We start from the raw sequence: 26525 nt of genomic DNA on the forward strand, positions 1-26525 counted from the left end.
GTGCTCAATAGTAGAGTTGTGTTGTTGCCCAGGACTCTTCACTAAGGTAGCCCAAAGTACATTCTGTCTAAGTGAACATAAACCTATCGCTATAGTTGGTGAATAACATTTAACATGTGCCATGTGTTAATAATGTGAAGCCTAGAATAATATGGCTGTATTGCTTATAGTATAACATAGAAGTGGGATAGTGGCTCGGTGTTCACTTTGGTAAATAACATCCAACACTGAATTTTCTCCATTTGGAAATACCACTTCAGTGCACAATTTCTAAATGCTCCAGACATAATGCATTGGCACCGCAATACTTGTTCAGATCCATTACGAACCTTTTCTTCATTTGTACGCTAAATAGTGCAGAACGTAATCATTCTTATGGGTGTACAATAATCTACGTTTATGGCAGTTGTGAGTTCTGTAGGAAATTTATTTTAATTACTGAAACATACAGTAGTGTGGCTACTGATATTCTTTGTCCTGGACCAAGTTGCACGTGTAAAATACTGTGGGGTCCATGCATTAAAAAATAAGAGCAAGATACATTAAAAAATAATACACTTTTGGGGAATAGACTTCCTGTAATCATGTTGTTTTGTCTTTCTGTATAGTTTCTTTAAAAATAAGTACAAAGTTGCCTTGCGTGACGCTTGCTTTTAAATGTGACGGGAAAAAACCCTATAGGGATGCCCCTTTGTGTTCTGTCACATTATGTGAACAGTGTGCTACATATTTATTTAAATTGCAGGATAAAAGAACATATCTGTTTGTTTCCTCAACAAGTTAAATACACCAGTCATCAAGTCATGATGATTTTCATTTGGATAATATTAAGGCGGCGCATCCAGCCTCGTTGTGTCACTTTGTGTTTAGGGTGTCCTCATAATGTCGACACATCTTAATTAGAACATTGATGGATTGTCGTTAGTGTACAGAATATCTGTAAGCTTTTCTACTGTTTTTTTTGTGTGTCCATTGATGTGTGCTTCGTGGTCTCGTGCTCCTTTCCCAGATTTTAGTTTTTTTTTTGTTTTTTACAATAAACTTCAAAAAGTGATAAAGTTAGCGTAGTGCAATCTAATATTAACAAACAGAGCCTTATATAGTGGTATATTCAGTATTTGGTAATTCTTGTAAAGAAATCTTACGAATAAAAACAGACACAAAACAAATTTGTAATACAGTTAGAAAGAGAGAAATGCGAATTAGTAGAAAACCAGCTTCCAAAAAATTAATTAAAAAAAAAAAATAGTATCTACTAGGAGTGTCCTATCTATCCCCTTCAGGGTCAAATAATCAACTGTAAAATCAAGGTTGCGAACCAAATGAATTTATAAAAGTTAGTAAAAAAAAGGGGTTTTACTACATTATGGATGGCATTGTGCCCTCTCTGAAGATATATATTAACCAACATTTCTGAGAAATATGTTTTTTAATTGTGATAGTGGGTCCTTCAAACCATTCATAGTCTTTTGCCAATGTTCTTTTAGATGCATATATTCTACCTAACCATAAATGTGTCCAGGTTTTCTGCAATCTTATTTGTATTTTGCTTACAGGACCTTGGTATGGACTACTATTTAATTGGAGAGTCGTTTGAAACTTCAGTCCCATGGGATAGGTAAGAACTGATTCCGTTTCTGCACCCTATACTTATTTATTAATTAAATCATTACATCATTATTTCTAACTTGGAGGAAATAAGAGACAGATGCAATGTGATGGAAACATTTAAATACTTAAGTACAGAAGGGAAGTTTACGTCAAAGGAGGAGAAATGTTAGAAGAAGAGGGCCTAGTCTTAAACTAGAGGGTCATAGGTTTAGATTTAATGTAAGAGTTTTTCTTTTCTGAGAGGGTGGTAGATAAATGTAAAAGCCTCCCTTTTTACAGCTACTGATGCCTCCAGCTATACAACACCCTGCTTGCATTTTTAACATTAAATTGTAGCCTCCACACTCTTAGTACTTATACGGTACATTCGTATGCATTAATTAAGGAGCACACTAGGACGCTGGAGTGTCCCTTTAATTCTATCAATCAGCAATTCTGTATTTTGGTCTGAATTGTACCCTAAAACGTTCTTTATTATTTTTATATATGCACACATGCAATTTACTTTACTATAGTACCACGCATTTTACATTTCTTAATACCTTTTTAGATTTTACCATAGAGACATGCTTTTCCTTGGCTGTGCATTATAATAGACGTGTTCTTTACATATCAGTATTTTGTTTGCTAGAAATTTCCAGTTGATAAAATGTAATTTTTTATGTAAACTGTATTCTTTCCTCATAGGTTCATGTTTAGGGAATGGCACTAGTTAAGAACATGCCTTTCTAAGTTTGGATGTTTACAGTGGTCCTTATCATAACCAGCTGGACACACGGAGATAAATAGATATAAATTTCAGATAAAGTTTATTTAAAGAAAGCGGTTTCAGTTTATGGTAGTGAAATATGACCTTTGGGAACAGCATGGTATCCTGTGTTTGAACATCATCTGTGCCAGGATGTCTGCATCATGTTGACCTAAAGTACTAATCTAATGTAAACGTATATAATTCCAGCATGTATTCAAGATTGCTCTTAGTTATAAGGAAGATAAAATGCATGTATATGTGCACACAGAATCTGCATTGCATCATAACTCCCTTTTAAATACAATCCCTCAATGCTGCAAACATTTCCTGCTCCGTTGAACTGGATAAATAAATACATTTCTCATACGATCTTTATACATTGGTGATATGATCACTTTTACACACAACCTAAAGCTCCTACTGATCAGACATCCTATTGATTGCTATTGTGATAGCACTAGAATCATTTGTACATAAGCAGCATTGGGACTATAAAAGGCTAATTGTAACTCTCCCCTCCGAGCTTCAATCAAAATTCCCCCAAAATGTCAATTGCTATATTTTTAAGTTGCCAAGTATTAGCTGAAATGAAGGCGAAAAATTACCAGAGTAGAAAAACAAACTTCTAACATTGAATAATTGTTGCCTTTGTACAACATTTTGGCCAGTCACGTGAAATGGGGAGAGATAACTACAAAAAAATCATATTTTGGATATTCTCCTGTTTTAAGGAATGTAAACTAGGGATGTGTATTAGATACAAGTACAAAGTAGCACAACATGTGCCGAGTAGACAGTTATAAGTCGGCATGCCAGATGCCAGTTATCTTTTCTACAGCCACATCACATATAAAAGGCTACAAAATAAAGTAGATCTCTGTGTACAAGAAGAGAGAAATCCTATGTTTCAGCATCGGCTAAACCAAGTGAGAAAATCCTTTAAAAGGAAAGTAGGACAATGCAATGCAAAACGAGGCAAAGTAAAATGAAATATAAGTAAAAGTATGTAAGCGTAATATAAAGAAAGAGAAAGTATGATAAGCCACACAATACGTGAGCCAATTCGGACCTCTCCTCCACTCTTCAAATAATTTAAACATTCAAACATTAGAGCCAGTTTTTCTCTTTTTTTCTCTTTTTTTTTCTTTTCCTTTCTGTAGGTGTGTATGGAAATTAACTTATTCAAGATACCGTATGTTCGAGAAGTATTTATGAAATTTTGTACTTTCCTAATAATAAAAAAATAAAAATAAAAGGAAAGTGACTGCAGTAACCCTTTTGGCATCTATTGGTTACTTTACTTATCCTCTTATACACAAATCATACCAGGAGTGTCAGTTATACGGTAAAGTGTATAAACGGAAATGATCACCATGATTAGGAGTCTTAATATGAAAAGAGAGTAATGGACAGCATTACACCTGCAACCAATACATCTCTACAGTTGGGTGTTCAGTCATTCTACATTTGATCTGTTGACCATCTCACGTGCAGGGAGATTGTATTCAGCCGAACGCATCTCAAGCAGGGCATTTAGCTTGGGGTGGGGAAAACGAGCAAATGCATTTGGTGGGATCCTGCAGAATTTGCAAAATGAACCACATGACAACTTAAAGAGCCACCTCACTTATAATGCATATGACGGCTGGATAAAATAAACCATTGTTAGACAGCTCATTAGGTTTTGGTCTGCGGGACCCTTTCATATCTATATTGTTACAGTTGAGGGGTAGTCACCACAATATATTTTTCTCACTGATCATGTTGAAATTAAGAGTGATCCTGTTTTGTGTTCTAGAGTCCTGGATCTCTGCCGCAATGTTAAAGAACGGATTGTTCGAGAATGCAAAGAAAGAGGTGTTCAGTTCCCTCCGTTTTCTACTTGCAGGTGAGCTTACGCTTGATCTGACCAAGAAATCAATAAGCTGTCAATTTGTAATGTCCCGTGATGCATCCCTATTCATCTTGTTGTCCATGTGATGCACGCCGCTACGTTTCTTTCATTGTGAGCTTTTGATGTCAAAGTGCAGCTGTAGTGGTTTTAATGATAAGCTGCAGAAGAGGATATTGTAATGTGATCTCTTCCACCTGAAAGGATTATAACAGCACTTGATTAGTCATCTGACATTTTATTTTCCAGATATTCACCAGTCGGACATGTATAATAAGATTGATTTTAGCATTTAACCTCCATAAAAGTCATAGCATTGATTGGCGTTGAAAGTGAATGGAATTCATATAAAGGTTTCATGAAGGAAATGTTCAAATGAATGAAGCGAGTTTGACAAAAGTAGCCTAAATAACCCATTATTTCATGGCCATTCATTTCTATGATCAATGCTTTATGGGTTTAAAAGTGGAAGGGAGTTATCTAAAAAAAAAAAAAAAATCTACAAGAGGTTTTATTTTTTTTTTAATGCCAGCAAAATACAATTTTTATGTCTCTGTGTCATGTTATCTTTACTAGATGGAAGTAGATTAAATTGTTTGCAATTTAGCTGTTAAAAATCATGGAAGCTGTAAACATAGCAGTAGATTTTATTTAGAACTAAAGAAAGTAATTGACGGATGTGGTAAAAAGATGAAGAACAGATCTCTAAAGAGAACGTCTGAAAAAAACAGGCCTTAAAGCTTTATTGGTGGTGCATTACAAATGTCTTTACTATCCTTTTCTCTAGTTTGGGTAATTGTCAAGCATATATCTTCACAAAGCTAACAAAAACAGAGTTTGAATTGTAAACCAAATTCTTCAGCACAAAAATGTCAAACAAAAATGTCTCTTTACTGTAGCCTGACATTGCCGGTCTACAGCCAGACACAGATTCTGGTCTCTAACAACTTCTGGAAGGAGATATAAATCTCGTTATCACCTCTGTACAATTAAACTGCTTTGGTATGCGTATAATCTAAACACATTGGACCTGTAAAGCCCCCCCCCCCCAATGCTCTATAAGCAAATGCAAAGGACTTCCATAATAACCTAAACTACTTTTCAGATGATAGTCGGCTAATGCTTCCTTATAGTTTCTGCATACTTTAAAACAGTTTTGTTACTTATAACTTTGCTTTTGGAATTACATAAAATAAACATTCCTCCCGTACATCGCATTGCATTTCTCGGGCTACTCCCTGATATTTTTAATAAAACAGCTCTGTATATTCTATTTCTGAACAGCAACCTTTCTATCTCTGTATACTTCCATCTGTTTCAGTAAGACTAGAATACGTCCTGATAGTTCACGTAGCATTTTAAAAGCTAAAACCCTGTGAATGTTTTGTGAGGCAATAATGTGTAGTATTTACCTATCACATAGTGGAGAGATTCCCCACATAGGGCTGGTCTTAGAAGCAGGTGTCCCTGGGAGCTACCTGGGGGCTTCCTGGGCAACTGAAATAAAGCGAGTGTTGGGCAGTGGTGTATTCCTCTTAAGGAGGCAGCTCTGAAATGGTGGCAAACCTTGTGTCTCTTTACTAGGGGTTTATTGTCCTATTGCGACTCAAATCCATATTGCCCTCTTTACTTACTTTCCAAGAGCTCAAAATGTTTGGCATTAATAAATGGCACGCATGTAACAGTGTTCTACAGCCCTAAACTTTATAATAGTGTTCAGATCAAACTACAAGATGTGTTCATATAAATGAAATTGTGTAAACTTTCAAGGAATCTCCCCATTTTGTAAAATCCTAATGATGTCTAAAATTGAAACCTGGGTGGGGGTGCCAAAGATTCTTGCCTAGGGTGCCATTTGTTCTAAGACCAACCTTGATCTCTGTATCTGTCTAAAGGCTAAAAAGTTTATAGATGCTTGCATTTAAAATGATTCTGCCCTGGGAGATAATTGATTTTAACTCCACGTGTATGCCGAGGAACAGGTGCTGAATGATGTTGCATTAAACTGTTCTCATTTTCAAAATCATTTTAGAGAAAAGCACTTTTGAGTGTTTGACATTCACACTGAACTTGCATCAACATTCTTAACGTTACATTGTAGGAACTCCAACTCACTTAAGCCCCTGTTATTTACCAGGCTCTCTTCTGAAATTTAGACTGGCCTAGATAACCCCTGGCCTTCCCATAAAGTAGTCATGTAGAGGTTTATATCCCAATACTTAATTTATTAGCTCCCTTAAGATGCTGACACTATACTTTGTACACTGTACTTAAAACAAAAATTACTAGCCTGAGAACATAAATTAAAAGATAAGGAATAAGCTTCATGTTACATATGGACATTGTTGGAACACTGAAATGTGTTGAGTTTGCAGCTACGTTCTAACCAGCTGAACTATATTTACCAAGCCTTTAAGTCAATTTCAGTAGTCCCAAGTATATAAATAAATTCCTGTTAACTAATATCGTAATGCAGCAAGAATATATGCATCTTTTTCCGTTCTGGTTTTATACAGCTAAATGCACCTTTTATTTATAGTGCCATCACTTTCTATAACGCTGTTTAAAATAGGAAGATTAATTAACCATAAAACATAAAGTTGACTATATACAAAATTGATGACACTAGCACACTTTAATACGTAGGGGTACAGAAGGAAAGGAAGACCCTGCTCTTTTGAACTTATACCTCCTAACAATATATTAGGAGGTTGAGGAATGGAACAAAAGTTTGATGGTGCTTGGTGTGAGGATTTCATTGTAGCAAGGGTTATGTGGAGAAGTTGGTGGTATGGAGAGAACAGAGATGGTTTCTTTTCAAGACGTAGGTTGTGAGTATTAGGAGGGTGGGTCATATGTTTTCTGAATAGTTATTTGGAAGAGGGGTGAGACATTGCAGGCTAGAAGACAGTAAAGAGGTGGGAGAACACAAGATCAATTTGGTGGACATCACATTGTGTGGGATAAATGACTTCAAGTGAAAGGACAAGGGAGGTATTGAGGGATAATTGTTTAGAGGCAACAAGGGAAGAGGAATTGATGTACTGAAGTCATCCAGAATTAGTGTTGGGATGGTAGGGAAGAATGTGAGTGAACTATATAGAAATGCAATCAATAAATTGTGGTGTAGGACTGCAGGGTCAGCATGGCAAGTGGTGAGAAGAGACACATAGGAAGAGAAAATGGTGTCAAAAGACTCAAGCCAAGTTTACAGCAATAGCAATGAGGTTGAGGCGGTTAGAAATAGAGGTTGTGAGATTTAGTAAGTCTGTTGCAGACAGAGCGTGTATTCCAGGAGGCACAAGACAAGGGAGTAGTGTGGTTACAATGACCAGCTGTCAGGTTGGACGCATAACCTTTTCTTATGAAAACTATGTAGGCATAGGAGAACCAGGAGTTGGTTGTGGAGGAAGACGGGTAAAAGGTGGGATTGGAAGCTGTAGTGATGCCTTCACCAGATTGTGGTTAGTAGTAGGCAAAGCATTGAGAAGGGAGAGAAGTGTGTGATGTGTGCTGAGGTGATGAGAGAACAGAAAGTGAGATGTGGATTTCAGTGGCGGTGTTATGATGGGGGGTGAGAAACGGTGTATTTTAAGGATATTGGGGGGGGGAGTTTTAGTCAATTCGAGTCTCACAACCTTTAAAAAAAAAAAAGTTATTTGGAATACTTTTATAATTGACCAAAACTCACTTAATTGACCAAGCACTATTTTAATTATAGCTTCATTCCTAGAAGGAAGTGCATGTTTCTAATATGTAGTTAATATAATAGTTGTAGATCTACGGAAATATGTATGCTGTATCCTTCTGCAATGCAGCCCCGATGTTTCGGGTTATAGAGAATTTGATAAGGAAGAGGGAGCAAACTAATTTACAATGTAACAAGGATGAGGTGAAGAGGGGTTGATCTTTTAACAGGAGCAATTTTTCATCGAGGTCAGTCTTTGGCGCTCCGGAACTGCAGTTGACTAGAATAAGTGTACAAAACCAGATTATATTGTAACGTATGTTTTTTCTTTTCCAGGGTCACTCAGACCTACGACGCTGGTGCCTGTGTTTATTTCTACTTTGCTTTTAACTACAGGGGTATAAGTGACCCTGTTCATGTCTATGAAGAAATTGAGGTAATTAACATGCAGCCACATTATAATGTATTTTTTTCGCCACAATCCAGTGTTCACATAGTGACAGGTGAAAGATTAGAGAAAATGATGTTGGGAATAATTTTTTATTACTTTTCATAGTTGTATGGCTTGTCCAGGATGTATGCATGTATAATAATAATAAATCTCAGAGAGTAGCATTATTCAGTATATTTATCAAAATTACCTACATATTCTTCTTTGTTTGTGCTTTATTGTAATATTTGTTTAGGGTCTCCTAAATATTAAATACTTTTTTTCTTGTACAGTATGCTGCTAGGGAAGAAATCCTTGCAAATGGAGGAAGTCTTTCTCATCATCACGGAGGTAACATAGAAAATTACGGCAGATAAGAACCTTTTGGCTCATCCAGTATGCCTAACATCCTCTTACTTGTTAACATCAAGGGTTATTCACCAATGCACATGGCAACTAAACTACAGTTCCCTATGTTAAACCCTATTTATAATCAAATATTTGAGACTATCTTTTATCATCTTGATAAAAGATGTTCTAACTGAAAACACATGCAGATAAAAATTGTATATCATTTATGGAACACCACCATTAATTTTTTTAAGAATGTAACTTATAGCCTAACTCTAGCCTATTGTCATGTTACTAAAATTAAGTATTAAGGTTGTCTGTAGTCCGATGTCCGAGACAGACTTTTGTGCCAGCTGCCCATTTTTGTTTGGACTTCTGTCAGATTGTCTGAAATGTCCAAACCACCCACTGCACCTAAGAAAACAACAAAGAAATAAGCTTATCTGTTGTGGGGGGACGCCTATGATTATTTACTCCACCGATTGTGTCCCAGTGGCGGGAGCCAGAGAGTTGTAAAGTATGAGGAATGCTGTTCTTTTGTGATAAAATGTTCAGTACCTTCTTAAGTCAGGCAGATTGTAATAATATGGAATTAAATTACTCTGAACGCATCTGCACTTAACCTAAAACTTAACCACTTGGGTTTATGTACACTGCCGGTACTCCCTGGCGAAAGAATTCTACCCGCGCAGATCCATTGTTTTACCGTGTGACCATGTTCTCCCTTTAAATATTATTACTTGATGTTGTCTAAATATTGTGATGGTTGCTCAGGCTATATAGCTTTCTTTTTCTCTTTACAGTAAGTGCCTGTCAACCTGTACTAATATGTCTAAATATTACAATATTATTTACACGTTCACTTCTAAATCGATTTTCTGCTGTGTCTGTGTACATTGCTGTGACTTTTAGAATTGTACAATAATATGATACACTCATACAAGACAAACATTTTGAGCCATCATTTAAGGAAGGTAGGGTCTGGGTCATGGGCGTAGGAACCCCTAAAAATCTGGGGGGGGGGACAGCATTTTCCCCCATCAGATCCCCACTTTCTCCCCCTCTCTCACACTATCTACTCCCTCTCCCTACCCTCACACTATCTACACTCTCCCTACCTCCCCTTCTCACTAGCTACCCTCTCCCTACCCCCACCTTCTCACTGTCTACCCCAGAGGTGTCCAAGTTTTTTCTGCAGTGGGCCACTTAATCAGAATTGTATACGTGCGTGGGCCGCACTTATTTCTCACTGTGAGAAAATATGGCCTTTAATAAAATATGCAGATTAAAATAAAGTAAATGACACAAAACCTTTACTTTTCCTCTCACTGATTTCTGGGCCTAGAAAGTTTTGTGACTACAAATTCAGGACTTAAATTCAGGAATTAAAAATGAAATAGTTCTATTTATTCTAGGGATGCACCAAAATGAAAATTGTGGACCAAAACATTCACGGTTCACTTAGCCAAAACCGAAAATAATCCCCCACCTTTAAAAATAATAATAAAAACTGACATTTTTAATAAAAGCAACACACCACAACTGGACTATATGCAATATGACTTGGCATGATAGGAGTGTGATTTCTAACAGCAATCACACTCCTATCATACCCAGGCAGCCAGTACATGCTGGTACAGGGTGGCTGTAAGTGATGTGCAGACCCCATATTGCTGGCAAGGGGGGCAGCTAGCTAGGTTTCAGCATGTACTGGCTGACTTGGCATGATAGGAGTGTGATTGCTAACAGCAATCACAGTCCCATCATGCCTAGGTTCCAGCACTTACACATCCAACCAGTAAATGCTGGAACCTAGGCATGATGGGACTGTGATTGCTGTTAGCAGTCGCACTCCTATCATGCCAAGTCAGCCTGTACATGCTGGTACAGGGTGGCTGTAAGTGATGTGCAGACCCCATACTGCTGGCAGCATCAATACACAAGGGGGGCAGCTAGCTAGGTTTCAGCATGTACTGGCTGACTTGGCATGATAGGAGTGTGATTGCTAACAGCAATCACAGTCCCATCATGCCTAGGTTCCAGCACTTACACATCCATGCTATCACACACACACACATTCATTCATATACTCATTCATTCACAGATTCATTCCCTCAATCACGCATACTGATTCAAACACTCTCCCCACCCCCTTACCTGCACTGCAGCTCCTCAATGCCGCTCACAGACTTCAGCAGGGGGCGCGGCCTCCCTCTGCGTTCTCTGGTACTGCACAGAGGAAGCAGGATGTGATGTCACGTGAACTCTGCTGGGTTCCGCTTCCTCTGTACAGTACAGAAGACCCTCCCACAGGTAAGTAGCAGGGCTCACGGTGCGGACCGCGTAAGATCGGATGCCCTGGCTGCCGATCTTACGCGGGCCGCACCTCGAGGTCTTGCGGGCCGCATTTGCGGCGTTTCTATTGGGGGGTTTCCTACGGCCCTGGGGGGGATTTCTTCATTATCGGTCCCCCCCCGCATGAGTTACTGGGGGGGATCTGTCCCCCCCCCCGGTTCCTACGCCCATGGTCTGGGGCCCAAAAAGATCCTGCCCCTCTTAAACAGAAACTGAGGAGGCATGCCGTTGTAAACTACATTATTGGCTGGATCTCCCTGCTTCCTTTTTATCTTAACAATCAAATGTAGGCTAATATATTAACGCCAGCAGACGTTAAACAGGCTGTGAAATTCACTTTATGGCACTAATAGTGGCAGAAAAGTAACAGATTTATAGTTATGTTGTATAAAACCAAGTGCATATATAGAATATATTTGTCCATGTAGCCATAAAAGGTAATTGGACCTTTATTTTTTAAGTGAACACATTTGTACTTGACATAAGGGATCTTTGTCTTGCAAACGGAACTCTTAACATTTAACCTGGTTTTATCCTGTTTATCAGCACATGGTGGGGGACATGTGAATATCTATTTTAAATAGATGAATGATGACGTGCCTAACGTAGGTTTAATTGTAGACCGTATCTTTGGAAAGAATTTGTAAATTACCCTTAAGTGTTTGGTTTTGTTAATTCAGGTGTTACCAAAAGAATATGACATTGATTATGTGTTTTCTTTTTTGTATTTTCGATTTAAACCAGATGTTATACTTCAACCAAAACACCCTGAATAATGATGAGGGATTGAAGCTAAATATTCTGTTTGTTGAAGTAAATAATTCAGACATAATACGCTCGCTAATTTGCCTGTATAAACTTATCATGATAAGTGATAAGAATAAAGTAAGGCACAGGATTCCTATAAATTTTAGGTGATACTGTCCCTTTTAACACACACACACACACACACACACACACACACACACACACACACACACACACACACACACACACACACACACACACACACACACACACACACACACACACACACACACACACACATATATATATATATATATATATATATATATATATTATTATTATTAAAGCTCTTTAAAGGCATTATCAGTATCAAGTTTATGGTTTTGTGGTTCCTACCAAGTCTAGCGTTACAGGAAAGTCCTCGTTGGAATCTCCTTTCAGCAGGTCTTTGGGCTATCCATTGAGATGGTCGGGTATTTGAAATTCAGTGGCTGTACCCATGGTTTATGTATCAGATCCAAAAAATTATCTGAATAAACATTGCTTTTTGTGAGTAAAGAACCTGCTACCTGTTGATCGCTGATAAGTTGTCAGGTTTCCTATTCAGCTTTAGGTTTCCACCTAAAAGATACCTTTAATGCACTTTTAAATTACATATCCTGTGCGCTATAAAAATGTAAGGGGGGGCAGTTATTGGATCACTTGCCTTAAAATGCCAGGGACAATTTTAATTCTCAGTCAGACCCTGCTGCCTTCACCTTGGAAGCTTTGAATACATGGCTACTGGAGTGCATATGATACATGCTCACCTATCATATAAGACAGGCACTGAGCCATAATGTACAGGAACAGAGACTAATTACCAATTTTTTTACAACATTGTGATGTTAAAGGGGTTTATTCATAATAATTATTTTGTAATAGGGTGTTGGGAGGACCATACTGACATTGGTGAGTGGTGAACCATGTCTGCAATCAGTTAGGAATTCTAAAGAGGAGGAAGAAACCGTATACATTTATTTTTCTGTGTTTTTTTTTTTTTTGTTTTGTTTTGTTTTTTGTTATCTCCAGACATTTTTCCCTCACTAAAAGTTTACTTTTTTCCAAAGTTTTCTTACCTCTAGTTAAATAACTTAAATCACCATTATGTCTGTTTCATTATTATTTAATCACATCTATTAAACATGAAAATTGTATTAAAATAATTGTACATTATTCTTTTTCCTTAGTTGTAGTTTGTGTTTTGCAATTGTTTTTATAATACAGTATGTTTAAGATTTCTTTCTCCTGATGGAAGGGTATGCAAAATAAACTCTTGCAAACCTGTTAAATCACAAAAATCTATCCCTACCATTATTTGAAAAAGGTTGCTGCTCTGAATTAAGCAAGTGAAAACATCTATTTACTGACCTTCAAGACTTGGCTTCACATTCTAAGCCTAGCTTTTGATTTTCAGCAAAAAAAATATATATAGATATATAAACATATATATAAATAAAGGGGAGTTATTGATGTAATTTCTCTAGTAGTGTTAGTCCTGTAATTGTGATAAATAACAGTTGCTTTTGCTATCGGGAAACAGACAGGCTGGTTTGTCTGCCTAAAATCATGGTTTGATAAATTGAGCTATTTTAACTTTGGTTTTGTGTATTAAGGAAAACAGATGTAGTCTAAGACTTCAGGCAATAGGGAAGTATAAATGTTGTTTAAATCTGCTTCTCTACACTTGTTAGTGTAAATGAGTAGCTGGTTAGTCTTCACTGCCTATTCTGTAGCAGTTCCATTCTCCTTTATGCCAGCTGATTTTTTTTTTTATTGTACTCCTTGAAACAGTGCTTTAAGTGGGGGAAAAAAGTTGAGAACAGGGACAACTAAAGGGTACAGACGTAACCTTTAATAAATATCAATTAATATGATCCCCAAAAAAGCAGGGTTGTAGTTAGTCTGTACCCTATTTACACCAATGAGAACAATACGTAGGTAGCCCTTATACTGTGATCATCCAATAATATCACATATGTAGTTCTTAGATTCCCCCTGTCAATGTAACCAGCCTTGAAATACAAAGATTGTATTCTAATTTAAACGTGGAATACTGTGTACAGTACTGGGCACCAGTGTACAAGAAAGACATAGTGGAGAGGGTTCAAAGATGGTCAACCAGAGTAATAAGGGGAATGGGAGGACTACAGTACCCAGAAAGATTATCAGAATTAGGGTTATTTAGAAAAAAGACGGTTTAGGGGGGACTTAATAACTATGTATAAATATATAAGGGGACAGTACAGAGATCACTCCCAGGACCTATTTATACCCAGGACTGTATCTATAACAAGGGGACATCCTCTACGGCTGGAGGAAAGAAGGTTTCTACACCAGCACAGACTGGGTTCTTTACAGTAAGAGCGGTGAGACTATGGAACTCTCTGCCAGAGGAAGTGGTAATGGTAAACTCAATAAAAGAGTTCAAAAGGAAGTTATGGATATTAGATTAATAGGGACAGAACGTTGATCCAGGGATTTATTCTGATTGCCATATTTGGAGTCGGGAAGGAATTTTCCCCCTGGTATGGGGCAATTGGCATCTGCTTCATAATGGTTTTTTTTTTTTGCCTTCCTCTGGATCAACACAGTAGGGACACAATATGTATATAGGTTGAACTCGATGGACTTTGGTCTTTTTTCAACCTTATGAACTATGTCACTATGTCACTATGAGAGTGGGGATAATAGTTAGCAATAGTCATTGGTGGCAAAAATAGTAAAAACGTAGCTCCTGGTAAAGAATAAAAAAAAAAAAGAGAGAAGAGACACCATATGTGCATTTCTCCAGCTTGACAGGGGCTAAAAGAGATGGATAAACATGCATTGACTAAGGAAGGGGGAATCTGGGAATTGTAAAATTGTTTGAGTAAGTGTAAATAGGGTACAGTCTATCTAAAGCCCTCCTTATTTTGGGATCCTATTAATTGACATTTATTAAAGGTTACGTTCTAACCCTTTGGTTGTTTCTGTTTTCCACTCTTTTGTTTATAAATGTAAGGGGTTATTCCCTTTCTCAAGGAGTAGGACATATTGAGACTGGCTTCTTTTCTTCAGTGCTGTGTAGTTTTCTTGGCACATTGTTGCCAGATTGCACTTAATTCACTTAATTTGTCTGCTCTGTCATTGAAGCCAAAATATCTGTATAACATAACGTACAATAATCCGTGTGGTTTGTGTGGGTTGAACTCCGCAGAAAGTGTTGAGGCCTCTATTAGTATCTTTGTAGGCATTTGCAGTGTAAGCAGTTTAGTGCTACGTTTAGTAATGCATTTTGGCACTCGCAGGGTTGGAACCATCAAGAAAATAGTTGTTCCTTCCTTAGGTTATATATAAAATCTAAATTTTTATACGAATAAACATTTATTAAAACTTTTCCTACATTCCCTGCCTAGTTACACAATTACATGCTTGAACTGACTCCTCCAAGTTTGTTTTGACATTTTTGCAAATGAAACTATCTACCTTCCATCTCCAACACGGAGTTATCAGAGTGTAATGTATGAGCTTACAGATGGTAAATATCTGTAAACGTTAAAATTCTTAAATGAAAATTATTAGCACTAAATTCTAATGCTAAAAGATAAACAGAAATGTTAAATGTAATGCATAATTCTGTGTACACTAGCATGTGTAAGCCACTTCATCAGTAAGCCACTTCCAACTATGCCATTTGGGTGAAACCGCATTTGTTTTTTCCTTCTTCCCGTTGTCTTTCTGACAAGACACTTCCTGCAATAGACTAGTTGCCTGCTAGAAGAGCTTATGAGTGTAAGCAAAATGCGTTAAGCGATCAGTCCATTTGGATTCCCTGGCACGTTATTTAATAAACATAATTTTATACTACTCACATTTGGGGTGTGGGACCTGTGTTCTTTTCTGGACTGCTAGAAGCCCCACCAGCTGTCAGTTTTTGCTGATATCTAGTGACTGATCTTCTTATCAGCATTTCATGCTCTCACTGCAGTAGACTCTGTCCCTTAACCCAAATTGCATCCTCTATTCAGTTTTGCCTTGAATACTTTACAGTCTTACACACTAAACAAACTTACGCAATGGTGTTGACAAAAAATAAACTAGAATACCAATTTTAAAAAAAACTACCTTTTGTCATGATCCACATGACATCTCCCTCATTAACTCCCCCATTAAGACTTCCTTCTTTTATATACATTAGAAGAATATCCATTTTCCCAACCTTCTCCAGGCCTCTGACTCTTCCACATGACCTTCAATTGACATGAAGACAATCTAATACTCAACCAAGCTGTCCCTCACCTTGTATTTTATTCCCAATAAACTGAAAGCTCTCCTTCTGTACTAATATGTCTTATGTATGTTGTCAATTTTAATGTTTAGTTTTCCTTTTTGTAAAATCGCTATGGGATCTGCTGGTGCTCCCTAAAGTGTCAAGATTGTTGGGATTCAAAAATAAAATACATACAGCATGTATGGGAAATTGTATGTGAAACTGTTCAAAGCTCTAATTTTGTCACGCTTCAGGGATTTCTTGGACACTGCAAACACATAACTTTAAGATGTAAGCCTTTTTGTGAAAAGTTAACCATTAACTAAGGGTTCAGTCGAGTTTAATGAATAATAAAATTGCGATGGTCCCTGTGACTGACTGCATGGTAGTTTGATGAGTCTTTTGTATTCATGATAGATAATTTGCTATTTAATTTAAATATTGTAAGTCCCCCTTTTAGATTACATTAGTCCATGATCAGTCGGTAACATAAATAAAAACCTGATGTTATATACAGAAAAATGTTCTAGTATAATATATAACCTCTGGCTTGTTTAATACACAATGCCTCCCAAGTGAGAGTTATTTATGTTTTAATTCTGCAAAACAACCTGCTGTTTCTTTTAATACCACCATTTAATTTTTGTAAAGAATGTTAAAACTAAAAAAAAGAGAGATTATTCATATAATAATGCATTGATGTTTAGGGTACTGTTTATTGTCCCTGACAGCCCCACATAAGAAGGATTAAAATATATTTATTATACATTCTTTAAAAAAAAAAAAAATGTGGAAGCTGCAGCCTCCCTCATTGTGGTCTAAAAATTCTCACCATTGATTGGCTGAATTAAGTGTTAACAGAGCCAGCGCTGAAGCTGACTAAAAGCAAGTATGTCTCATGCTGAAATTGCAGGGAAAGGGGCAATTCTACTTCCAAATCCCCCACAAACTTGTGAGATGAGAGAAATTGAAAGAACACCTCAGCTGCCAATGACTTTAGTTCTTAGACACTACTCAAGAAGCAACTGTAACTACTCACTTAGATTTCACAACATATAAGTTTACATGGCTTTCTTAATGAAAAATAGACATACGATGGCTGGAGTGTCCCTTTAAGAAATCAATGTAAACTTATATGTTGTGACATGTAAGTGAATAGTTACAGTTGCTTCTTGAGTAGTATCTAAGAACTAAAGTCATTGGCATGTAATCAATGGGCCAAGAATGAATGTGCTTGACATAAAAGTAATGACCCTTTTTTCCTCTGGTGGATTTTGCCTCCAGAGTAAAATTAAGATGGATGAAGGTATTGGGACTGTGTATTTATTGCTGTTGTCCATACACATTAAGCACACACACAGCATTACCAGCATAGTGTTTGGTATAATGTATTTATAAATTGTTTTGCGTTTTTTTTATATTTGTTGATGGAAACTATTTGCCAATTTATATAATTTTTCATAAAGCGTCTCATTTACAAAGTGAAGTTGTTAGCATTGAATTATATATATATTTTTTTATATAAATTGACCAAAGCTTCTGGGGATATTTTATTTACCCATAGAAGCCAGCTGCTATTTGACAAAAAATATATAAATACAAAGCCTGATTTCCTTGACTCTCTTTTTAAATTAAATCAATATAAACAATCCCTAATTCAATATTTAATGAAATGTATGTGTTGCAGTTTTGATAAAATATGCAATTAATGATTTATAACGGGGTCATTGCATTGTACTTGTAATTTTATTTTAAAATGTTTAATTTTTATTTTATGAATATACAGCTATTATATAAAAGTGTAGAATATTAACTTTTAGTGCCACGTAGAAACCATGAACAATACAACATTGCAAAATCAGTTTGTGAAATCTCATTTGACGTTGCCATGTGTTGCTTTGACTATATGAATCGAAGACGCATATTAAAAAGTTATTGGTTTGCCGTCTTCCAAAAAAATGTAGATCAAGGTATATTATCCTTGTTCTGCCATTGCCTAGATCAGTATGGTTTATAAAGCAGGTTGCTGAACGGTGTATCTTTCTGCTGATTTTAAGTAATCAATACAGACGTTCCTGAAACGGAACTTAACCCCTTAATGACAATTGCCGGTCCTGGCACGGCACGGAAAAGCATGTGCTTTACGACAATTGACGTGCCAGGACCGGCACGTCTTTAAACGGGTGCAGAAAGCGATCTACTATCGCTTTCTGCACCCAAAAAGCATTGCTGAATGCCTCGACCTCGAGGCATTCAGCAACGCCGCGATCGGCACGAAGGGGCCATCTCTGGCCCCTCCACGGGGCGTCAACATCCGCCATACTTTGTATGGCGGCGGACGCCCGTTTTAAAAGCGTTTAGGAGGCGATCGACGATCGCCTCCTAAACTTAAATGGTGTCGCTGGAATGCCTCGATCAGGAGGCATCCAGCGACACCAAACACTAACCTTTTGATGGGCTGTGACCGCTCCGGAGAGCGGTCACAGCCGCAGCTGCCGGCAATCTTCGCCATCAAGGAAGATGGCCGCCGTCCTGTAACAGGAACCACAAATTTTAAAAGTTCGCTAGATAGTCCAGACCATCTAGAGAACTTTGGCTCCACTTGCAGGTTGAATACAGGTACTGCATTCACCATGCAAGTCAATGGAGCCCAGCTTTCTAATCACAGTGTGATTAGTAAAAATAAATTAAAAAATAAAATAAAATTAATAATAATTAGAAAAAAATAGTAAAAAAACAGTAAAATGTAAAAATCATTTCCCACTGATGTCACTATCAGGGGAACCTCCAAGTTGAAAAAAAATGTTAAATTTTTTTTTTAAAAAAATAATAAAAAAAAAATATATATATATATAAAAAATATATTTTTGTGAGCAAGTCCTAAAATTAGCATATTAGCTTAAAACAATTCTCGCATGGAAAGAGTTAAAATACTGGCATATTAAATGCCCGTGGGGTGTCTACTTTTAAAAAATGTATGATTTGATGGGGTAAATTGAATGGGCCAGGTTCAACAACGTCCCAATTAACACGGGGGGAAGGATGGCCACACATCTAATTTCCAATTAGAAAAATGCACACGTACCAAATGTGGCCTTTTAGTTCCCCCAAAAAATGACACACCCATGCATGTGGGGTATCACTGCACTCAGGAGATGTTGCTGAACACATTATGGGGTGTCGTGTGACAGCGGCATATACCAGGAGCTGTAAATTCATACATAAAGTAGGTGTGTGTGGGAAAAATACACACACAAAAATATTACTGCAAACTTTGAAAAAATGCTGGTGGTAAAATATGTGCATGCAAAGAGTTAAAATACCAGCATTTAAAATACCCTGTGGTGTCTAGTTTTGAAAAATCTATGGTTTTGTTGGGCACACTGAAATGGCCTGGCTCAAAGATGTACCAAATAGGGCATGGGCAGTGGATCCCAAATGCCAAAGTTCAACATTGAAAAAAGCGCATGCCCCAAATGTGGCCCTTTTGCCCCAAAACAGCCAGGCAAAATCATTCATGTGAGGTATCGCTGTACTCAGGAGATGTTGCTGAACACATATTGGGGTGTTTTGTGATAGTGACATATACGAGAACCTTTTAATTCATACCTGAATTAAAATGTGTGTGGAAAACCAAATGCAAAAAAATGACTACCACAAAGTTTGACAAAGACTGGTGGTAGATATGGTGCATGGAAAGAGTTAAAATACTAGCATTTGAAATACCCTGGGGTGTCTAGTTTTCAAAAATATATGGGTTTATTGGGCACACTGAAATGGCCCGGCTCAAAGATGTACCAAATAGGGCATGGGCAGTGGATCCCCAAATGCCAAAGTTCAACATTGAAAAATGCGCATGCCCCAAATGTGGCCCTTTTGCCCCCAAACAGCCAGGCAAAATCATTCATGTGGGGTATCGCTGCGCTCAGGAGATGTTGCTGAACACATATTGGGGTGTTTTGTGATAGTGACATAAACTAGAACATTTTAATTCATACCTGAAGTAAAATGTGTATGACAAAACAAATGCAAAAAAATGACTACCATAAAGTTTGACAAAGACTGGTGGTAGATATGGTGCATGGAAAGAGTTAAAATACTAGCATTTGGAATACCCTGGGCTGTCTAGTTTTCAAAAATATATGACTTGATGGGGTAAATTGCATTGGCCGGGTTCAAAGATACCCGAAATGGCACATGGGGGGAAGAATTACCAGATTTGGAAAAAATGGCTTTGAAATAGCAAAACGCTACCTGTACTTATTGCCCCATAATGGGTAGAAAAAAGCAAAAAAACATAAAAACATTGGGTATTTCTAAACTCAGGACAAATAGTAGAATCTATTTAGCAGGTTTTTTCATTACCTTTTATAGATGAGTAAAAGATTTTTCAACTAAAAGTTAGAAACAGTCATTTTTTTCTAAATTTTTCACCATATTTTATAATTTTTTTAATAGTAAATAATATGATACAATCAAAACAATGTCATCTAAAGAAAGCCCTTCTTGTCCTGAAAAAAACAATATCTAATGTGTGTGGGTTCAGTAAACGGGAAAGAAGAAAATTACAGCTAAACACAAGCAGCGCAGAAATGTTAAAAAGGCCATTGTCACAAAGGGTACAAAAAGTAAAATCAGCCTTTGTCTCGAAGGGGTTAAAGCAAAATACTGTTTGGTAAAATAATGTATTATGTTTTTGTGAAAACAAAGAGCTACAGTTATTTTTCTCCACTAACAGGAAAGACTTTTTAAAAATTGTTTTACCATAACATTTTTTAAACCACAATTTTGTTAACATAATTTCCAGTTATTTCCCTCTATTTAAATATAAAGAAATTTTTTGGAATATTTTTAATCAATTAAGCCTTGTGCTGCTGTTGCAAACTGAAGAGTTTTATGTAACTAATAAACAGGAATGTTTTTTTTCCCCATTTAGCTTATTTCCAAGGGAAGCACAAAACTTATACATTTAAAAAGACCCCCTAGAAATGCATGCAGTATCCCCACTAAATTTCCAGTTCTCTAATCAAATGCATATTAGATTTATTATTGTAAAAGTGTAAACTATAGAAATTTTGACAAGATAGATGTGTAAATTATCACTTTGACAGAACTAATGATGCACTCCAAGCACCTTCTGTTTTCCAGCACTTGGCGAGCGACTTCATTAAATATGCAATGGCCGTTTGGTGGCAGCTCGGAAGTTAGTTGCTTTCCTCGTGGAATTGCTATATTTCCTGAGGTGGATGAGTAAGCAGGCATTCGGGCTCTTGGACAGCCTGCTGTGACTCTGATGTACTCCATCTCGTTGGTGCAGTTGTTTTAAGTATTTTCAGGACAATTGCATCTATAACCATGGGACATATTCCCTGCAGCTATATTACAGACAACAATTACAGTAAGAGGCTTCTTTTGCCTTTTATATACCTCAAAACAATTGTCATGCTGTCAGTTCTTGGAACAATAAACACAACAGTTGTTGTATTTCACATTAATTCAAAATAGACTTATTTTCACTTAATTTGCAGTGGTGACGGTGAGATGTCAATTTTTATATCCCTAAATATTATACACTTAAGGTTTTTTTTCCTTTTTTAGTTGATATATTAATATAATTTATTTTAATTCATCAAAATCTCACTTTGATAAGTTTACTTTTTTCAAGAATATCGAGTGTATTTGTTGAGTGGATTGTTTGCTAGTTCATTTCAGATTGCCGTTTAAGTAGAAAATTAATTTGGAATTGAATTTGAAATTGATTGTAACATTGTAGATTTTAAAAGCTGCCACATGAAAATTTAAAAAAATAAATATATATATATATATATATAATCATACAAATTGTTCTGTGATGGCAATACTATAGACACAATCCAAAAACCCATATGGTTGCCCTAAACAATTAATTTAACATTTCTAAAAATCTGCTCATTTCCTCTGGGTATGTGTGCTGTTAGTCCATTATTCCCCCTGTATAACTGCTGAATAAATTAACTTCACTTTAACCCAATAAAGTGATCTTGATGACAATCATGATTTATCGAATATCTGTTCTTTGTATACCCAAACTAGTCCGGCATATGCAGTTGTATTTAGCATAAAAATGCAGCACATGTGCATTCTGAGATTAGTTTTCCAGTCCAGCAATGGCTAATAATTGAACTATAACCTTTGCATATCGTCATAATTTAATGTTTAAATATGAGAAGCTAGGAACAACTAAATTTTACTTTTTTATTTTGAGGGTCCTAAAACTACAACAGGCTGCATCCGGTTCCAGGACACAATTTTATTATTCCTTGTTATAAAATCATAGAAACACGTGGTATATAAAAATGGATACATAAATATATATCACAAAATGTGTGTTGGATGGAAAGTCTAGTGATATATTTTTTCAGGTGACAAATAAGATTGCTTTCTATTTGTTGAGATTAACCTTCATGATAGATTGGGATATAGAATAGTTTTAAGTAGATGGTTCAAGTAGAATTTTCTTTAATATGTGCATTCTGCACAAACAGTGTTAATTTTATTTTCTGTTTATATATACTTTAAATAAAGCAGAACATGCAGAAAATAATTATGAAGGGGTCAATACAGCATGTTCTTAATGTGATCAAATAATACTGGATAGTGCACAATACACAAAACCTAAAATGCCTCCTCTGTGAAGTGTAATGTGTACATATATATACTTAGAGAACATTAGATTAAGGTTTTAGCTTTTGAAATGTGGTAAACATTTCATTATTCAGTTAACAACCCATAATCCGTGCCTATGCCTCATCTACATTTTGCAGTTTGCAGAGAACACAGGCAACGCTGAATGCAGCCTTCCTTTGGGAATACACCGCACTTAATGAGCTTGATAGTCTAGTGGGCTCAATAAATCAAATAAAGGAAAACATTTCTCATTTCTGAATAAAAGCATTTATCACCCAGTGTTTATTCATTCATGGTCAGAAGATTGATTGGCTTCTTGTATCATGGATGTATACCAGAGCATTTCATTTTTATAGATTTGTTTCATTTTTTTTCTTTTCTTTTTTTTTTCTTCCAGTGGGCAAGTTGAGAAAGCAGTGGCTGAAGGACAGCATTTCAGATGTTGGTATTGGAATGCTCAAGTCGGTCAAGAATTTTGTGGATCCTGACAACATCTTTGGAAATAGAAATCTTTTATAAACATCACTGTCTGTAATGCTACCAGTTCTGTCTGTGCATCATAATGTTTTACTGTACAGTAATGCCAATGCCTTTTGTGCGGGCTTAATTAAGAATGTACTATGTGAAGAAATGCTAGATGAATTGCCCACTTTGGCAGACCAAAGGTCCCTTTGTCCAATCTATGTTTAAAAAATTGGACCTAGCAATGCTTATTAAGGGGATGAGGCAGAGTCATAGGGGCAGCTGTGCACAGCTAGTTCTTCATGACCTTTTCATATACTTGTCACAATAAGGTGCCCAGTGTTCAATGAAATGCATACAATTCTGTAATGTATAGCAAACAGCAAAGTTGGCTATGGAAAACGTCATTTCTCAGAAGCAACCTTGCAGTCCAAAGTTAGTTTTATGGAGGCAGAACCAGCTTTGTTAAATATAGTGCACTGTTGGTTTTTGCAATATTAAACCCACACATTAATTTGTCATTAGCTCCGAAGAGAATACACGCACCTCTCATTTTCAAGCCCAAGCACTGTTATTTCTCTAAGGCATATGATGCCCATATACTTAAGAAGAATTGAGGCTCTTAACCATGTGCTTTGAACATCCTGTTTGATTGTGTTTTTTAAACAGTCTGAGGAAGGGAGAACTGTAATGACTAGATGTGCTTCAGAACAGGTGGGTACTGTTTAGGAGGCATGGTTACTAGATGAGGAGAAATAAATATCTCCCAGTCTTTTAACAATGCACGTTGGCTGGCACATGGGCTGCCGTCTGTGCTACCTACTTAGGGATACATGCTTTTCATAGGATAGTGTGGATACGATACAGAGAGCTGCTGCTCTTGTTTCACTGTAACGTGAGCCAGCTGCTTTGTGCAAAAGTTTTCCCCTACAGATAACAAAGTCTGATGTTTCGTACTGTCTGTAGAAGCAGCTGTTCTTTCAACCTCCTGCTAGACTGTCTCCTGGGAAGAACACCACATTAACACAATGGCAAATTTCCTGATAACTGTATCATTGATGTTTAGAGAATGCTTTCCTGTAATGTTAAACATGTAAGCACCTTTGTTGTCACTATTGATGGCAAATAGTGTGTTGCCTCCTCACTCATAACAATACAAAACTAAAATTTGGCTTTTTGAGCACTAATTTCAAATCAAGCTCCACTGTTTGGTTCATGAACTGGTTATAATTGAACCCAAGATTATTACAATTGTTTTAACCTAATCACTGCCGCAGTGCTTTGGCAGACTTTACTGGGTAATTGATTAGTTTTACACCTCATTCAACCATAATACATTTTTGTACAGAGATTCTAACATCTTCATATTGTATGTTCAGTACAGAATTTGACATAAAATTAAAGCTTTCTTCCAAGCCTTCTTCTTTTTATGATTTATTTACACATATATGGGAAGAATGAAGGTTTTATAGGTCTTTTCTGTTATCATGGTTGCTTGTAAATAATCAAGAATTCAAGGTTACCTACAAGCAGTGTGTTTATACCTTGGCTTGTAGGTAAAGGTATTGTACATACACATAGTGCATTATCACTTTTTCAAAAATAATTTAACAGGAAACAAAATAACCATAATGTAGTATAACAATTATAAACAAACTACATCAAACCTATGTAGCAAATGTTTTTGAAACTACCCTTAACAGTGTACACTGTCACTTTAACCCCTTGATGACAAATGACGTGCCTCATGAAAAAAACAGACAGTTAATGACAATTGACTTGCCTGGCACGTCATGACTTTAAATGGGTCTAGAAAGCGATCTATGATGCCTCAATAGCGAAGCAGTCAGTGACACTGAACACCCACCCCAGGATGCACTGTGACCGCTTCGGAGAGTCAAAAATAAAGAAAATAATAATAAAATACATACACATATATATATATATATGTATATGTGTATATATATATATATATATATATATATATATATATATATATAATATGTTGATTTTTATAAGCAAGTCCTAAAATTAGCTGTATACATTCCCAAACAATTTGTGCATGGAAAAAGTTAAAATATTGGCCCATATGGTGTCTTGTTTGAAAAAATGTATAATTTGATGTAAATTGAATTGGTCGGGTTTGACAATGTCCCAAATAACATGAAGCGGAGTGATCACATCTCAAATTTCCAAAAAATGCAGCCTTTTAGCCCCCAAACGATGCTAATGAACAAATATAAGTGTGTTGTTTGATAGTGACATATACAAGGAGTTGTAAATTCATACCTAATGTAGAATATGTGTGGGTAAAAAACCCCACAAAAATACTATTGCAAACCGTGTTTACATACAGTATGTTGTATGTTGCAAGGGGGGCAATTCTTGCACTAGGGCCCCGCGGTTTCTAGATACGGCTCCGCTTGAACAACACTTTGTTTTGTTTGCAGCAAATACACTCTTTTCAGCACTAAATTTCACGTATTAATTTTTTTGAATCTGTTTTTTCTTCAATTACAGTTTTGCTACACCTATTTGTTAGGATACGCATAGAATCAAGGCCAAGTGTATTATGTATAATAACAATTAAGGGTAATCACAGATCCCTGTAAAATATGCAGTAACATTAGTATGTCAACATCTTGTTTATATTGATGTGAAATAATACCAGCAACATTAGTAAAACAAATATTAATTAGCTAAACTCGCTCTGTAGTTGGCCTGCAGAAATACATATTAATGGCTATGTAAATGTCAATTAATTGAGTATAGAAAGTGTGATTTAATGTATCAGCAGAGGAGGTGCAGATAAGTACTTTATTTCATAGTGTTAATAACTATTCACAGTTATACTGTACTTAATTTCATAAGGGTTCTGACACACATGTACTTTGCATTAATCTCTTCTGTTTAGCTGTGTCCTGGGGCATAGGACTACCTCAAAAATGTTTTTGTTTATGTGAATTCTTAAAATGTGCTTTGCCGTGGAAAGTGCTTATAAGTTAGTACTCCCACCTACAGTATGAGACTATATCATATTCTGATATTTGCAAAAATCAGTACAGTAACATTATAGGAAGCAGCCGAACATTATTTTTTTAAAGGTATTTCTTAATCATATTTTTGCTTATAGATATCTTACATGTAGGGGTAGGTGACCTGGCCCAGGCAAGCAGTTTGCCAAGCCAGCACCAGTTGACTTTAAATGCTCTCTAGGATTTTAAGCAAATAAACTTTACCGTATCTGTGCTTTTAGCCTTTCCTCCAAAGTTTTGATAACAA

The 26525-nt window shown here is 36.4% G+C and overlaps 1 protein-coding gene across 1 annotated transcript in view; it reads left to right on the forward strand.

Annotated features, from left to right (window-relative positions):
- Window positions 1-23300, forward strand: part of AGPS (alkylglycerone phosphate synthase) — a 73552-nt gene extending 50252 nt beyond the window's left edge. The window contains exons 16-20 of the mRNA XM_089494730.1: window positions 1557-1618; window positions 4161-4250; window positions 8278-8377; window positions 8665-8722; window positions 23179-23300. Of these exons, the coding sequence (XP_089350856.1) occupies window positions 1557-1618; window positions 4161-4250; window positions 8278-8377; window positions 8665-8722; window positions 23179-23300 (432 nt within the window). The remainder of the gene's footprint in view (window positions 1-1556; window positions 1619-4160; window positions 4251-8277; window positions 8378-8664; window positions 8723-23178) is intronic.
- The last annotated feature ends 3225 nt before the right edge of the window (window positions 23301-26525 follow it).

Source organism: Sceloporus occidentalis, unplaced genomic scaffold (genome assembly GCF_023333645.1).
Source record: "Sceloporus occidentalis isolate IW3139 unplaced genomic scaffold, rSceOcc1.0.p SCAF_74, whole genome shotgun sequence".
Lineage (NCBI taxonomy): Eukaryota > Metazoa > Chordata > Lepidosauria > Squamata > Phrynosomatidae > Sceloporus > Sceloporus occidentalis.